Source organism: Cyprinus carpio, unplaced genomic scaffold, assembly GCF_018340385.1.
Source record: "Cyprinus carpio isolate SPL01 unplaced genomic scaffold, ASM1834038v1 S000006478, whole genome shotgun sequence".
Taxonomy (NCBI): Eukaryota; Metazoa; Chordata; class Actinopteri; order Cypriniformes; family Cyprinidae; genus Cyprinus; species Cyprinus carpio.
Window position 1 is genome coordinate 22744 of NW_024879153.1, and position 18381 is coordinate 41124.

Consider the following 18381-nt stretch of genomic DNA (forward strand, 5'->3'; position numbering starts at 1 on the left):
TAGAAGAGCTCCAAATTCTAAACCAGATCAGTTTGACAGAGTAGGGGCCTCTCCTGAATGAGCAGACAGTGTAAAGAGGTTTGCGTTTCAAGGGGAAAGTATAGGAAGACGCTCCCATTGGATATTTCTCATTTTGAACATATAGTGATGTACCATATGATGACTCATGGCATTTCTTTACTGTAAGACACAGTGGTATTAGATGTAATAATGTAACAATGTAGTTTATCACATGGATCAGGGTGTTCTGTACTTTTATTTTGAAACATTTTTATACAGAACATTGTATATAGATGTTCTATACAACCAGTGGAGAAGTAAAGTGTTCTGATCTCATTTAATTATCTAATAGGATTTTTTTTCTACCAGTCAACGTATGGAATAATTAAGCTCAACAAGGCTGCATTTATTCAATTAAAAATCTAGTAAAAACAATATCAAGTAGCTGTTTACTGTTTGAATATATTTGCTATGTAATTTCTTCCTGTGATGCAAAGCTGAAATTTTCAGCATAATTACTCGTGTCTTCAGTGTCACATGATCCTTCAGAAATTATTCTAATATGCAGATTTTGTGCTCAAGAAACATATTATTATTTATTCCTTTCTTCTTATTATTTATTAAAAAAGAAGAAATAAGAAACCTATTCAGAATAAAATTGACCAAAAGTGCCAGTTTAGGCATTGATAATATCATAAAATGTTCATATTTCAAATAAATGTTGTTATTTTGAACGTTCTATTTATTAAAGAATTCTGACAAAAAATATATATCACAGTTTCCACAAAACTATCAAGCAGGAAAAACATTTTTTTAAACATTGATAATAATAAGAAGCATTATTATTAATTGAGGACCAATAATAATTTATGAAAATTGAGCAACAAATCATCATATTAGAATGATTGGATAATGTGACACTGAAGACTGGAGTAATGATGCTGAAAATTCAGCTTTGCCATCACAGGAATAAATTATTTACAAATATAAAAAAAAAAAAAACATAAAAAAAATAAAAAAAATATATCAAAAAAAACATTAAAAATATATACATCCGATCAAATAAATGCAGAGTTGGTGAGAATAAGAGACATCTTTCAAAAAAAAAAAGAAAAAAGAAAAAGTAATTATTCAAGACTTTTGACCAGTAGTGTATGATCACAGCACTGAAGGATTTTTGCTCTCTTAAGACCTTTGGAATGGCAGTGAAGACATCTGATCTTGGGTCAGTTAGCATTACTATGGAGGACAGCCTGTGTAATGGAGTAACACAGCTCCAGGAAGCTCCATTGCTAACCCATCTGAAGAAGGTGGAGAACCACATCACAGAGGCGCAGCGCTTCTCTCACCTGCCCAGACGCACTACTGTGGACCTGGAGTTCAGAGACCTGTCCTGCACCATCAGAGAAGGACCGTGGTGGAAGAAACAAGGTCAGGAGCTCATATTTTACACATTTTGATTAAGGTGACCATAAATAATTGGTCATACTCTTTGACAGAGGTCCTAAATAGTGCATGACTTGTAGTTTTGACCTCATTAATTTGAAACAGACATTAAGGAGGGGTCTTGTCATTATAAGACATTATCATAATCATAAGACACCATCATCAGAAGTGGCAAAAAAAAATAAAATAAATAAAATAAAATAAAACAAGAAAGGATACAGTATGTGCTACTTTTCTGTACTTTTCAAAAGACAATGTATTTATTAAAATTTATTATAATTAAATTTATTTACAAAAATACACACACACACACATCTATATATATATATATATATTTTTACAAATGTTTTAATTATACAGAATAGATAAATAAAAAATACAAATTAACACAGCACAACTCCGAAATTTAGATCAGAATAGCAAAGAAATCCAATCTTAGAAATAAAATAAAGCCTAAATAATGGTTACTGTGTGTAATAATAGTTTATCTCTTGAATGTATAAATCAAATAGGAAATTAACGCATGTCTTGGCTAGATGCATGCTTAGAGTAGCAACTTTTGTTCATGTACAAAGAGAAATAGAGTAAGCAATTTTATTTTAGCAGCTTAGCATTCAGAGCAGATTAAAATCACATTAGAATGAGAACCAAGACTAATGGATGCCTTTTTGCTTTTCTATCAGACATTTAGATCTGTTGATTTGCAGGTAACTTCATGAATGCTGGTATCTTTTACTGATCACTTTTGTCTTTATCTGATGAAGCTGAATCATGCACTTTCTGGTCATGCACTGTCTAATAAAATCTGGCATAAAGAAGCAGATGGTTCTTTTTGGTTCCTTGATTTATTGGTTAAAACATACTAGTGTTGAAGTTTCTACTATTCTACAGCCTTCATTGGCCAACAGGACTTTCATTTTTCCAGTGCTACAAGCAGTTGAAATTAGATGAGATCACAACTGACATGACTGGGGAGAACAAAATTTTTAAATTAGAAATTGGCTGCTGACATCATACTAATGCTTGTGCCTTTGGAATTTATGCTGACTACTCTTATAAATAAACAGATACAGAATTGAATATATTTGTAAATATGATAAATGCCAACGTAAAAGTGATCAATTTAATTTGCACTCCCTATCTTTCCACTGTCCTTATGTTTCCATTGTGGCCTAAAGGAAAAGCGCCACCAATGATGATAAAAGGGCAGTCATTAAACAACTTCTAAACATTCAGTGGACATGTATGGGAATAAAGTCAGGGTAAAGGAGAGGGCTTTCCTGTGATTTGACTGCAAGAACAGTTTTTGGTCTGATAGGCTGATAATTAAGGCAACTTGCTTTAAAATGCTGTAAGTCAGGCTTTGACAATGAATCCTAGGTGTTTTTTTTATTTTTTTATTTTTTAGAATTACTATATCAATGAGATCTTTCGTTCTTATGTGGTTGGTGAAAGCCATCTTGGTGGACTCATAGAAAGGTCAATGAGCAGACTTGTCCAGAATGGTTTAATTAGCTACTGTACTTAAAGGTATTGGAACCTATTTCTTTCATCGCCTTTATCTCTCGCTTTCTCACATTTCTTAGCTTTGGAGAAAATAAGTAGTACAGTCATGAGGTTCACGGATTAAATCATACTTCTTATTTGAAGGGATTAACTGCAAGTTGACCGTTTGTTCCAAGGGAGAACCGTATGATGCCAAGCATATATTTTTTTCTTTGCAGGTTATAAGGCCTTACTCAAGTGTCTATCAGGGAAGTTTTGCAGTCGGGAGTTCATTGGCATTATGGGCCCCTCTGGGGCTGGAAAGTCCACTTTGATGAACATCCTGGCGGGATACAGGTGAGGGTACAGTGCAAAAGTGATCTGAACAAAAATAGTGAGAAAGCATGCTATACTTTTCTTTCCAACTGTTTGTATCATTGGTAAACTTTTGTTTATATTATTGGTAAATGGTTTTTAATTTAATTGTAAAAAAAATTCCTAATAAATACATTTATTTCTAAATAAAATAAAATAAAATAAAATAAAATAAAATTAATTAAATCCTATCCTGAAAGTTTTCATACATATCCATTGCTGGTAGTCTTGTGTGTTACAGGGAAACAGGAATGACTGGAGAGATCCTGGTAAATGGAAAGCTCCGAGACCTCCGAACCTTTCGTAAAATGTCCTGTTACATTATGCAAGAGGATAAATTGCTGCCCCACTTGACTGTTCAAGAAGCAATGATGGTGAGTCTGCAGTTTGAATGGTGTAGCAAAAGTAGTGTAGTGCCCCCTACTGCTGGTTTAGTGCTAATGCTCATATAACAATAACTTCTGAATGCTTTGTCACTTGCAGAAAATATGTCATTTCTAATAAGCAACACACTGAACTCAATGATTTCTGCACTGTTTTCTAGGTATCAGCTAACCTGAAGCTCAATGAAGACACAGAGGTGAAAAAAGAGCTGGTAGGTAAAGCTCATCACCTTATTCAGACTTGCCTCAAATATGTTTCCCTCTGAAATTTCACCTCCTTTCTGTGTGTTTATATTGGCTTGCAGATAAAAGAAATTCTGACAGCCCTGGGACTGCATGAGTGTGTCCACACTCGTACTGTGTCTCTCTCTGGGGGGCAGTGTAAGAGGTTGGCTATTGCCCTTGAACTAGTAAACAACCCCCCAGTCATGTTTTTTGATGAGCCCACCAGGTAATATTGTTATCATTTTTAGATACAAATAAAACAGCATTATTTAGATGCTTGTAGCATTAAAATATACTGTATATTTTTTGTTGCTTTTTGATTTCAGTGGTTTGGATAGTGCATCCTGTTTCCAGGTAGTGTCATTGATGAAGTCTCTGGCACAAGGAGGGCGAACTATCATTTGCACTATTCACCAGCCCAGTGCCAAACTATTCGAGATGTTTAATAAGGTACAAAGACATGTGCAAATCTTTTTGGAAATCTTCAGATCATTTCAGTCATCATTTGATTCCTTCTGGGTCTCCTTCACAGCTGTATATTTTAAGCCAAGGCCAGTGCATATACAAGGGAAGTGTCCCATACCTCATCCCTTATTTGAAAGGACTGGGTCTTCACTGTCCCACATACCACAATCCTGCAGATTTCAGTAAGTTGTGTTTTATACAGTAAATACTTATACTTACATATTCATATATTGGGGCATATATACATTACAAAAAAATAAATAAATAAATAAATAACCAATAATCTATTTGGCACCAATATATCATGCATCATACATTTCTCCTCTGTTTTGTGTTTAGTCATTGAAGTAGCATCAGGAGAGTACGGGGACTTGAACCCAGTGTTGTTTGAGGCTGTTCAGGGTGGCATGTGTGCTTTGGAGCAAAAGTGCAACTGTATCAACAAAACCACTGTAACCCCATGCACTACAAAATGTGTCAAAGTGAGAGTGATGCTGTGGAAAACATCTGAAATGCTTACTTGCATGAATTGTGGTCAGGATGTTTGCTAGACCAACAGATCCACAGTGTTTAAAAGTCTTTTTCAGCTCAAAATAAAAAAACTGATGTAACTGTCTTCTTAATCTTTTGATAACAGTTGACTGCCAAAGACATGATTATATAAAAGATAACTTTTTTTCCTGTACTTGGCACAAGAGTACATGCAGTGTCACTGACACCTGCTTTAAATAGTGATGGCTGTCTGGGGCAGATGGTTCATGCTTTAACATAATCTTTTATATTTATTAGATTTTTCTAATGACTCATTTTGCTTTCCTACACTTGCTTTTACAGGATTCAGGGCATGTTGAGAGCCATACTTTTGCAACAAGCTCTCTGACTCAGTTCTGCATTCTCTTCAAGAGAACATTTATTACAATATGCAGAGACCAGGTACACTGTTTTTTCATTTAGTTGATATCTGGTATCTCAGTCCTAAAGTTTCCTAATTTCAGTTTTGCTTTACGAAGACAAATCAGAGTAACTATACCAACACTGAAACTGACAAAATTTATTTTTTGCTGACTTTTGATTGATCTAATATATGTATATTCTTGTTTTTTGCACTAGGTTTTGACACATCTGCGGCTAATGTCACACATCTCCATTGGAGTGCTGATAGGCCTGCTGTACCTCAACATTGGCAATGATGCCAGCAAAGTCTTCAATAACACTGGTTTCCTCTTCTTCTCAATGCTCTTTCTCATGTTTGGAGCGCTGATGCCTACAGTTCTTACCTGTAAGTTAGTGAAGAGGCATGTAAGAATGCCATGTCACAGTTTTACCATCAACATATGTAACACAGATTAGGGTCTAAAGTCATGTCCTACATTCATTCAGAGGAAGTGAAAGTGTTTTTTAGATTCATAGATATTCTGTCCTGCTTCAGTTCCCTTAGAGATGGCTGTGTTTCTGAGGGAACATCTAAACTACTGGTACAGCTTGAAGGCTTACTATCTGGCTAAGACAATGGCTGACATTCCATTCCAGGTGGGTTCCTGCCTGCCTAAGCCTTACTGACTCTATTTTATGCATGATATGAGATGAGAGGAGCATATTTGAAAAGTGTTGAAAGTTTAATATAGTGGATCTAAGACAAAGAAAACCCAGGACATCTATAATTCCTATATTTGATATTGTCATGGGTTTGTCCACTCTTCCTCAGGTCCTTTGTCCCATCATGTACTGCAGTATTGTGTACTGGATGACTGAACAGCCTCCAGAGGCAAGCCGCTACTTGCTGTTTTTGGCTTTGTCCATCTGTACAGCTTTAGTAGCACAGTCTCTTGGACTTCTAGTTGGTGCTGCCTCCACATCCCTTCAGGTACATGTTACAGCTATTATCTCGCTTAGAAGGGCTCCAGACTGCGACTAAAACATTTACAACAATAATTTAAAATCTAGTCAGGACAGCCTTGAAAACTTTCTTCACAGGTGGCCACTTTTGTTGGTCCGGTTACAGCCATTCCAGTCCTACTACTCTCGGGGTTCTTCGTGAACTTTGACACCATTCCAGAATACCTGCAATGGAGTTCTTACGTGTCCTATGTCCGGTATGCTATTTATATCTTAATATATACATTTACTAGGCAAATTTCATAGTTTTATGTTTGTTTGATTGTGTTTCTGACAGGTATGGGTTTGAGGGAGTGATTTTGTCCATTTATGGGATGAATAGAACTGAGCTTGAATGTCCAGGGAGGGTTTGCAAGTTCCAAAGACCTGAAGAAGTGCTGCAGTTGTTGGATGTAGAAGATGCCAAGCTTTACATGGACTTCATCATACTGGGGATTTTCTTCCTCATCCTGCGACTCGCCACCTACTTGGTTCTTCGGTACAAAATAAAGTCAGACTGATAATATTCAAGTCATGGCCTTGAATGGTTTACAGCTCCTGTGGCCTGTTTTCAGGCTACACTATAACTTATGCTCTATATTTTCCAAAGATGTCATTGTCTGCTCAGGAAGACCAGATTTATTTGATGATAATTTTTGTGCTGGTTTTTGTTTTTCATTTAGATTAAGTTAACCAAAAGTCATTGTCTATAAAAATGGCTTTAAAAATTTGAGCAAATACTTTCATGTTGTTCAGTGTTACATTGATGCAGTACCAGGTGTTGGAAAAAATTGGTATTATAGACTCTACTGTATATCAGAATTCAAGATATGATACCAAATTTAAATATGCAAATGATAATTTACTGATGTTTCTTTATTCATTATGGCAGTTCTCAAACTCGTTTAACCATAGCTTTAAGCTTACACTAACACTGATGTATTTTCTTTTTATGAGAATACAGGTTTTTGCATTTCCAGTTTCAGAAAGCTCATCGTGAACATATTTAGCCTGAGATGAGGATGTTTACATATCATTGCACAAGTCCGAAAAGGGTTTTAATTCAAACCAGAAGTCTGTGAAGGTTCACACAGTGCCTGTGTTTCTTTAAAACCACTGTATCCACTGTCTTTTTGTATAGTAGAATTTTTTAGTTTTCTTTCTTTTTTGATTATTTAGAAATTTTGCCTAGAGATTTTATGTAACTACCTGGTGCTAAAATGCATGTATTAAAACAAAGTGATAATTTTTTAGACCAACAAACTTTCATATATGTATATCAGCAGTGTATTGTTTAAACATGTCTTACTGCCAAACGTACCTAGTGTGTCTAGAAATAAAATTATGAAATCCATCAAAAGTGCTGCAAAACAATCTTCTTGAGTGTAGTACATTTACATTACATTTATGCATTTAGCAGACACTTTTATCCAAAGTGACTTACAGTGCATTCAGGCTATACATTTTTTTTTATCAGTATGTGTGTTCCTTGGGAATTGAACCCACAACCTTTTGTGCTGCTAACGCAATACTCTACCACTGAGCCACAGGAACAGTAGTATTCGTAATGATTCATATGAGGACATAGAACAATAAAAAATGCTTTATAATTTATTTTCCCCCTTACAATAAATAACAATGAAGCCATCAGGCGGTGCCTTTTAGACAAAAGGTGTTTTTTCTTCTTTTTTCACATTGACTAATTCTGACTCACTGAACTAAAACTAAAGAATAGCATGTGCAAAAGAAACTAAAGCAGCCCCACCTGTATGCTTTATCAAAGAACCTTTCTAAGAACTATTTTGAATAACTCAGAATCCTTTGGAGTTGCAAAGAAGTTGAAATTGTTGAAGCATTCATCATCCTTGAGGAACCCCTACACAGATCCATATATAGAACTCGTTGGACTCGATACTGAAAACTGTAGGTGTGTCATTTTGATCAGAGCAGTCCAAAGTAAAAAAGCTTGTCTCAGGCATTAATTAAACTTGTGTAAAATAAATTAATGGTGGGCCTATAAAATTGTGAAATGCAGAATGATTTTGCTGTCTGAATACACCATTAACTGGAGGCAGTTTCAGACTTAAAACCCAAGCAAGCACAGAAGAAAGCTTGTCTTTTGTAGATTTAAAGCAAAGTTTATTTATTTTTTATTGCAATAATAAACAAGAAAGATTACAGTACCTACAAAACAAACAGTAAAAAAAACAGTATGTACAAAACATACAAAAAATACAATTTCAAATAATAAACTACTTATGGATTTATAGATACGCTTTTTTTTTTTTTTTTTTTTTGCCCGCCCCCCAGACTGATAAAAAAAATAACAAAAAAAACAGAAAAATCAATATAATATAAAAATTCTTAAGAAATGGACAGAAAAAAAGAGCAAAGTTGAAAGTTGAAATTTGTGTATGTGGGCGGTACTAAGACTGATAGCAGGAAGACGGAGCGGTACGCTCTCATCATCCTGCCGCAGAGTGGACGCTTTCCTCGGCTGTGATCCGAGAGTCAGAACGCTGGTAGAGTCCTGGGAAATTCAATGAAGAATTCACCTTATATAGAGCCTCTAGATTAGGTAAAGATCTACAGCTATTACCAGCATCTTAATCGTTACGTCTGGTGTCTCATGTGAATAAGAGGAGGCGCTATGTTGCTCTGATTCAGTGACCTAACGGTTGATTATAAATATTGAAATGAAACGCACGTCATGACCCTTCTGAAACCAAATAAGAGCTGAGTTTGCGTCGAATTCCAAAACAGAACTATATGGAATCTTTCATTTACGCTTGAGTATGCATGTCAGGCACGTTCACACATTTATAGACAAACTGTTCGAACTGTATATGTTTTAAAATTGCATTTGGATATGGATTTTTTTTTTTTTGTAGACAAGGAAATTGCGAGGCAGAGCTAACATTATACAAGTCAGATGAAAAACAAAACAAAAACAAATGACATGCTTGTAATGAGTTTTGAATTTACTGTGCTATTTTTAGAGAGTGACAGCTGTGTTACCAAATAGTTGATGTGGTGATTGAACACAGTACGCAGAAAAGCAAAATACCTGAATATACAGTAGTTGTTTTATTTTAAAAGAGAAAATCTACAGTAGTAAATAGGTTTAAAGGGCTACAGTTGTGTTAACAGCACTTTATGGTATCAGCTTACTTTATGCTTGTGACTTTAAAAAGTGGCCCCAATAAATCTTAACATTATTTAAATGTAGTTATATTAACGTAATCTTAATTAAAATGCTTTAAAAACACTGATTTACAACATTCAACTGATGTGATATTTTTGAGTTTATTTATTTTTTATTACAACAGAAGTTGACAGCCACTGGTCTAAACTGGTCGCTGGATGAATTATGTTGTAAATTACTTCATGAAAATGAGTTTCCAGTGTTTGTTTAGGTACAGGTGTGGTGACAGGTCACGCCTTCATAGTGTCTTGCTCATAGTCCTCGTCACATTCGCCAGAGGGAAAACATGTTCTGTTGTGTATTAAACACAGGCGAAGACCAATCACTTCTTGATCAATCATCAATGTTAACTTGACTGATGAATTTCAGCCAATCTTGCATATGTGAAGAATTCCTTTTTTAAATATATGTATTCTTCTGCCTGGATTTGAATAAGGAGCACATTGGTCACACTTAGTGATGCATCATGGAATTTCTTTAGATAATGGACATTACCAAAATTAACACTTTGGGTGTGTTGTTAAATGAACATGTGTATCATGTAACTGTGCAGTCCAAGTGTCATGTGTCACTGAAACACAAAGCCAAAGGAGGGACCTTACAAGGTTTGGCTTGATTTTGTCAGGTACATTTACGTTACTGTGTTGATTGTAGCATTTGTTTACCTGTACTACACAAGTTCCAGTCCTGTTTAACCTTTTAAGTCTCTGTGACAAAACATATGATCCTTCAGGGGTTATTTTAAAGTCGAAATGTGGCGATTTGGGAGGCCATCGGGAACAGAAGTGTTAAGATGGAGATGCCAAGGGTCACCAAGAGATCTCTGCTGCAAACTTCACATCAGGGCTTTTCAGAAAAGTAGGTGTTTGATATCCTTAAAATATAGAAAATATCCTTTATTCAAATGTTAGGTTTATTTTATTTATTTATTTAAAAAAGAATATATATGCATTTAAAAATAATATATGTATTAAAAAAATAATATATGTATTAAAAAATATATTTTTACACTACTGTGTACAAAAGTTTGGAATAATCAGGTTTATTTTTCATAAGTCTCTTATGCTCACCAAGGCTACATTTATTATATCAAAAATAGAGTTCAAACAGTAATATTGTAAAATATTATTACAATTTAAAATACAACCTATTGTAATATATTTTAAAAAGTAATTTATTTCTGTGATGGCAATGCTAAATTTTCAGCAGTCATTGGTCTTCAGTGTCACATGATCCTTCAGAAATCATTCTAATGTGCTGATTTGGTGCCTAAGAAATGTTTCTTATTATTAGCAATGTTGAAAACAGTTAGGCAGCTTTATATTGATATGGAAGCTGCGATTCTTTGATTATTTTTTTTTTAGTCTTTGCTGAATAATTTCTTTTAAAAATATTTCTGAAAATTCGTTTTTTGGTTTTCGATAATTAAAGAAATAACAATTGTTTATTTCAGCCTTTAACTTAAACCTCCGATCAGTTGGCATCTGTGGTAGCGTAAATCGCCATCACTTCTCATTTCCAACGTAAGTATAATGTTTTCAGTTTCATGTGTTTTCAGTGAATATGTTTTGATATTACTTGTGTTTTGTCTCATCAGCAAGACAACAAGCTCTTATAGACATGCATGGAGAGAACTGAGAACATCTATGTGCTATTCCATCTCTGGATTCAACCACAGGTTCTTTTGTACCTGTGAACCCGTCGCAGGTGAGTTTATGTTTTAATTATTTACATTTCGATGGCAAATTACTCCATGTTAGTAATTTAGAAGATTAAGTTCCCTCTTAATCCATAAAAATTCAGCTTGTAAAATAGCAGTGTCTTTCATGTTTGTATTATAATCAATCGACAGATCCCATTGAGATCCACAAACAGAAGCTGACATTATGGTTCAGTCACCTTCCTCGAGAGGAGAGGCAATTCGGTGGCTACTTTTCTCCCGAAACTATGCATGTGGAGCCACTTATCGTAGAGCAACATCCAGATGAGGACAGAGGTCTTAATCCCTTCAAGGAAAAGACAGGCATATCTACACGTCCCTCTCTCACGCCTGAGCAGCTCTTTGATGCTAACAATAATGGAAACAAGGCACGAGGACTAAATGATTTGGTTTATGGGGCTGTCAAAACAACTAAAATCACTAAACTCATGCTGGATTGGTGTGCTTGATCTGCTTTATCCCATTTCAAACCATTTCAAACTTGTGTTGCCCTTCTCCTGTGAGGATCTTTCCCATTTATCCAAGCCAACGTCCCTTCGAGACCTTGTGGGCAGGAAATACATGCACCTTCGCAAGACACCTTATCTTAGTGGAGATAATGACAAGGCTAAGGATGTCCTCTTCATCTTCAATGGAATGGAGAAGATGAAGCTGGATTTTCGCATCGGTTCCACAGAGTTATGCAGCGATCCCAATGAGGCTCTCCCATCAGGAGCTGTTGTTGTTAATCTGCTTAGGAAATACATGCTACCCGAGGTATGAGGCTCAGATCTTTGAAGCTTTTTACTCTGTGGCCTGGCATATCGAATGATGTCATGCTCCAGATTAAATTGGTGGTGGTTTTGTGACGTAAATTGCAGTACCTTGATTAATGACATGACACTCATTTATGTTCAGATCTATTCATTTATTAAAAATACATTTAAATGCACTTCACAAATACAGTAACTTCAGTACACCTGATCCGTGATGCACATTTTTATTCACATTTGTGAATTTAACTTTAACATTTTGATATTTTTAATGAAAATTTGAAAAAAAAATTTGTGCGACAGTTCAAAGTCATGTGGTGCTACCAACATGCAAAATAAAAAAACATGAAAATAAAATTATATCATAAAGAGCCTGTGTGTCAGAATAATTTGAGACTTTTTTGACAAAGCGGGTTTTTCATATTTATGAATTCATTAATTATATTATTACTTTTTTATCTTAAAAATATTATATTATATTAATAATAATATATTAATTGCTTTATACTTGGTTACACTACATTACATTTTAGAGTCAACTAAACTTACAAATGGTATAAAAAGCTTTCAAAACCAATATATGAAACCAACATGTATTCAAAGAATATATTTCTGAGAATTACTTTTCATTGACCCTCACCTTTAGATGAAAGTTTATTGTAATTAATAGCTGCTAAGACCTGTTGCTTTTCTTACAGGCCAGCATTTTGGTTACAACGAGACTATCTGCTGTGGACAGAGTTCCTAAAAAATACATAAATCGTTATGTACAAATCTGTGGCTTCAATGATCCTCATCGCCAGAGAGCCTACTTCACCAGCAGGCTCTTGCAACAGAATGAAGGCAAGCCGGGAATGGCGGCCGACACGCTCATAGAGATGCTTTACCTAAATCTACAGCGGGAGAGTCAGTTAGCAACCGCCTGCTTCTTACCAACTTACTGCTGGCTCACATGTGCCACTCTTCATTTATTGCATTTTACTGATACAAAGTCACCAATTCGAACCCTCACTGGCATCTACACCAGCTTCATGAAGCTCAACTTTGGAGGAGAAGTGATAACTGTGGATGGAAACGTCTCATCACAAGAGCAACAGAACTCATTAATGCTCTATGTGGTCCGTACTGTTGGTAAACTAGCTTTTGATGGCATCACCAACAAGCGGACGTCGTTCTCCGCTGAAGAACTGGAGCAGTGGGTTGGCGGAAAGACTAAAACGGATGAAGAGCTCCAGCAACTAGCTGTGTTTCGCACAGATGTGCTTGACTTTTTTCTGGTTCCTCGCAATGATCATGGTACAGATCCCGAATCTGGTGGTAGGCGCTACGTGTTTGCTGTTCCCGCCATGCAGGAATATCTAGCCGCTCTTTATGTTGTTCTTGGCGAGAACAAAAGCATCCTGGAGAAGTTGACTAAGGAGGTTTCGGAGGCTTTGGGACAAGCCAGTGAGGACATCACAAGCCTCCTGAGCATCCTCTCTAAATCATCCACATACCTTTCCGAATCTTCTTTTGCCGTTTTCAATTTGCTTAAGTTGTTCCCGAAACTCTTTGAGCGAGTCAGCAGCCTCAGCAAAGGGCGTATTGCAGACACCATGACGGCAGAAATGTTTCGTTCGGAGGACAGCTTCAATGAAGATGTTTTGGACCAGGTGGAACAAAGTCTGCTGGGAGTGCATGGTCCACAGCCACAGGAGGAAACCTACACAAGAGCGTTTGAACTCTACCCTATCTTCATGGGTGGACTTCTTCATTACGGAAACCGGAGGCTGTTAGACCAGCTTGGATGCAGCATCAAGAGTCACACAGTTTCTCAGATCACCCATGTGCTGAGGAAACACCTGATCAAGGAGAGCCAGAAGAAGCAGCCTCCTGAGGAGCTCATGGACCTTCTGGTCCTGCTCTATGAGTTCCAGAACCCTCGACTCACAGCTGAAGTCCTACAGTCCATCAAGACCATCAACTTGTCGAATGTGCGCATGACGCCAAAAAATTCCTCGGTGCTGAGCACGGTTCTGAGTTGCACAAGCTCAAGGTTCCACCTGAATAAGCTCAACCTCTCCTCCTGCCACATCACTCCAGAGTTACTGCAGATGCTTTGGCCAGCCTTCCATCACACTAGCAACCTCAAGTGAGACGTGCTCTTACTATAGAGAAAACTAGTCAGTGTTTTGCATGCTTGAGTCATATAGTTCCATATAGAGTCATATAGTTCCTGACCAGTCTTGGATACCAGCTAAGACCTGCAAACCGTTTTTTTTTTCTTCCAGTTTTGGTTTTGCTTTTAAAAGCAAGGAATGTATGGGTGAACTTTCACAATTAAAAAAAAAAAAACTATTCATAAGTTTGGTTAGTTTTTTAATTTTTTTTTCAAAAAATAATTAATACTTTTATTCAGCAAGGGTGCATTAAATTGTTCAAAAATGTCAGTAAAGACATTTAGACTGTTTCAAAAGATTAAAAGTTTCTATACATTAAAGAATTCTGAAAAAAAATGATCACATTTTCCAAAAAAATATTAAGCAGCACAGTTGTTTTCAACACTGATAATAATAAGAAATCTTTCTCTAGCAGCAAATGAGCATGATTTTCTGAAGAATCATGTGATACTAAAGACTGGAGTAACGGTTGCTGAAAAATATTCAAATAGACAGCTATTTTAAATTGAAATAATATTTCACAATATTAGTCTTTTGCTTTATTTTTGTTAGATGCACAGTAAAAGTGCTAGAATAATTACTTTTATTAATGTATTAATTTGATTTAATAATCTCATTTAATGAACAACAGAAACGTTTGTAATGTAATGCATCTTATTGAGTGAAAATTACAGTAACTGAAGACTGTTTTGTCTTTGATATTGTGGTCTTAATGGACCTTTAACATGCAACTTTTTATTATGGATTCAACTGTTGCCTTGCTTGCAGTTGCTTTGCTTGCAGAATGCAGTCAGTAATAAATACTTCTAAGCACAATTATCTCGTTAGTTATTGATTTTCTGCCTGGGAAATCGACAAACTAATGGTACGCATGTGTTTTTGCTCACTGTGTGTTTACAGTCTCCAGTTTAACAGCCTGGGTCCCGAGTCCTGCATTCTGCTGCGAGATCTCCTGCTTGAGCCCAACTGTACTATTAAGTCATTACAGTAAGCCTGCTTCCAATAGCACATGTCCCAGAATGTATATATTTCTTAGTGTTATTTTAGTATTATTTATATACCATTAGTTTTTGATAAAGTTCTGAATTAGGTTTTTTTTTTTTTTTTTTTTTTTTTAGTTTTTATTTTAAATGTATTAAATTTTTTAGTAATTTTATGTTTTTGTCATTTTTATTATCATTATATATATATATATATATATATATATATATATATATATATATCTATATATATATATATATATATATATATTTTAATATTGTAGATATACTATTTAATTTTTAAGTAATTTTTATTTTCATTTCGGTTTTAGTTTTTATTTATTTCTAGTTTATTTTAGTCCTTCAAATTAAACTTATTTCAAACTATTAAATTTGGACATCATCATGTTCAAAACCACCACACTTTTGAATTGGTTATTTTAATAATGTAAAACATCTTTTATGTAAAATATCTTACTCAGGACAGTATTAAATAAAAAATAACATGCGTTTTGTATGATCTCTCTTATTTTGTTAAAATTACTCACATTTTCACAGAGTCTGCAAGGGGTTCACAAACTTTCAAGTGGCACTGTGTGTGTGTGTATATATATATATATATATGTATATATATATATATATATATATGATATATTATATATATATATATATATATATATATATATATAATTATATATATATATATGCATCTTTAAAAGAAAGGTTTTTAATATAGTAAAAAACAATCAATTCATTCATTGAAGCAAATGCTAAATTTGCAATATAATAATATTTATAAAAATTATTATAAATTTATTTAACATTTGTATATTTATTTATTTAACACACATACCTCTTTTTACATCTCCTTGCATTTGCACATAATGCATCTGTACACACAAATATATATATATATATATATATATATAAGCCTATATATACTATATATATATATATACAGGAAATAACAGATATATATATATATATATAGATATATATCGTTATTTCCTGTTTTACTATCCTATTTTTTTATTTTTATATTTAGTGTCTTTTTATTATCTGTGTGTGTCTTGTCTTGTCACTGTCATTCTGTTTGTGTCTAAATGTTGACGTTATTTAACAGATTAATCCCGAAAAATGAAATGATTTATGCACTACTTTTTCAGTTTCATCCCTTGTCTCAAAGGCCACTGTGATGATCTTCTGGAAAAAAAAGTGTCTCCTGTGCATTTTGTGTTAACTCGATGTTACTCTGATCACAGGTTGTGTGACAACTACTTGACAGACGCCGGCATCAGCCATCTACTGGAAGCTCTGTCTGGTAACCACTCTCTGCAACGGCTGTGTCTGATGCATACTGGCCTAGGGGACCGATCGGCACAAATGCTGGCTGAGAGACTGGGCCAGCATGATATGTTACAGGAGCTGAATGTGGCCTACAACAACATTGGAGACAGTGCAGCTCTCACGCTGGTCGATGCCTGTCGTGAACATCCCAGCATCCACACAGTACAGTGAGTACAAAAATACATTTTCATAGTCCAATAATATGTATCTTTCTTAAAAATCTATCTGATTCCATGTTCATTTTGATGTTAATAGATGTTTTATACTTCTACTTCCTCTCAGCCTGTACCTGAACCAGCTTACCGATGTGGCCAAACAGTCGCTGTACGTGCGTGGAGGTCCTCGGGTCAAGGAGGGCCGGCGGGTGAAGGTTCTGGCCTCTGTAACAGAGGGTTCGGACATCTCAGAGGACTGGCATCCCATTCTGAGCGTTATTGGAAAAAATTCTCTTTCCTGGGACAGAGACCGTGTTCGCGAGCAACTGCTGGTCTTCCTGAAAGATCTGGAATGGGGTCGCAAACAGCACCAGAGTTTCTGGAAAAAGATGCACTTCCGACGAGTGGAGAGCGTTGTGAGGCAAATGCTGCGCTTACTGGAGAAGAGCAGTGATACTGGAACAGGGACCAGTACAAAATTATGTAACTATCGTAGAAGTTAAAGGGATGGGTGTTTGATTTCTTAGAGGGATATTTGTTGCCATATTTTAGTCTAGTCAGCCTTAATATTTCCCAGTTAGATTTAAAAGGGTTGTCTGTCTATTAACATATCCATCTACTTTAGCATTAGGGCATTTTGTGAAAACACTGTGACAAATTTTATTTGATTGTTTGAGGGAAAGATCAATATCTGCTATTTCGTAATACTATAGATTACCACTTGAAAACTGCTCCTTGTTGCATGATGACAAATTTTTGACAAATTAGAAGCTATTTCCTATGCTATGTAAGAATTCAGGTTGCTTTGTTTATCATAAAAACAAACCACTGTGTCACTCCTTTTTGAAAATTTTTAAACTTTTTAAAACAAACATGTTGAGTGTCAGATGGTGCTCTAGACAAGGTTAGCAATATAAGTAAAGTAACCAAGACAAGGCTTTAGTGCTTCTGCATTATTAACGTATCTTTTGCCTTAATCTATGGTTAAAAAAATGTTTGAACTAACAAACTGAGACTGAAATTTGGTGGGTGTTTTTTTACAATAACAACGAAATACTTAAAACTAAAAGTGCTGATGAAAGGTAACGTCTTGTTATACTCTATTGCTTTGACTTTTGCTAATAATTTGATACTGGTTTCTATTTTCTGGCTGTTGCTCTCGAACAGTCCTTATTTGTAGTGCATTGTTTTGTTGTCAGTTGTCTTAATTACAGTTGGTTATGTAATACCCTTCAGATCTGATGATGTCTGAGGTGTTCTCATAAACTTGAGATTAAATATTAATAATCTCCTGTGTGTTATTGTGGTGTGCTTGTGAACAATTAGGAGGAGCTATACTGACTAAAACATTTTATTTAATGCTTTGGTCATTTAAATGTGTACCTTTGCACATCCATCAACTCTCTCACGAAGCCGTTGGAACAGGATCATGAGATTCACCACAGGTAATTTACCACTGTGTATGGATATCACTACATTGTTTTCCATTGCAGCGGTTGTGCAGACTAAGCATTTGTGTAGCCGTTTTCATGTTTTCACAGTAATCAAAGAGTTTTATTTATACAAAATTATGCAATTAAGATGATTTTCTTCATTGGCTCGTTCGTTACAAATGTATTTTTTTCCTTGAGGTTTGAAAACTATATTATATTAGATTACAGCACTGGATCCGTCAACTGAGGATTTTCCTTTTAAAACTCTGATCTCAAGTTCTTTTCAGCATTTTGTGTACAGGTCACCTGTGTGATCTCTAATCATATTTCCGTGAAGCCAAACTCCTGATGTTTAATTAACGTAAAGCAGCCCTAA

The 18381-nt window shown here is 35.2% G+C and overlaps 2 protein-coding genes across 3 annotated transcripts; both read left to right on the forward strand.

The window, feature by feature from the left end:
- Positions 1-1066: 1066 nt before the first annotated feature.
- Positions 1067-8124, forward strand: LOC109103697 (ATP-binding cassette sub-family G member 4-like). 2 transcript variants are annotated; one of them, XM_042754202.1, is made up of 14 exons: positions 1067-1431; positions 3171-3288; positions 3533-3680; positions 3851-3901; positions 3995-4140; positions 4241-4364; positions 4447-4561; positions 4719-4861; positions 5214-5312; positions 5490-5658; positions 5809-5909; positions 6085-6243; positions 6354-6472; positions 6553-8124. In XM_042754202.1, the coding sequence occupies exons 1-14, from the start codon at positions 1155-1157 to the stop codon at positions 6773-6775; spliced, it is 1992 nt and encodes a 663-aa protein (XP_042610136.1). In that variant the 5' UTR covers positions 1067-1154; the 3' UTR covers positions 6776-8124. The 2 variants fall into 2 exon arrangements, with proteins under 2 accessions (XP_042610136.1, XP_042610137.1); XM_042754203.1 differs by having other exon boundaries at positions 3548-3680; positions 6553-8123.
- A 555-nt stretch (positions 8125-8679) lies between these two features.
- On the forward strand, positions 8680-17365 carry LOC109103212 (NLR family member X1-like). The gene is given in 10 exon segments (XM_042754200.1): positions 8680-8832; positions 10193-10317; positions 10913-10982; positions 11057-11166; positions 11312-11631; positions 11633-11935; positions 12630-14062; positions 14991-15077; positions 16333-16584; positions 16700-17365. Coding segments are annotated over 9 exon segments (3057 nt in total). The 5' UTR covers positions 8680-8832; positions 10193-10211; the 3' UTR covers positions 17076-17365.
- The last annotated feature ends 1016 nt before the right edge of the window (positions 17366-18381 follow it).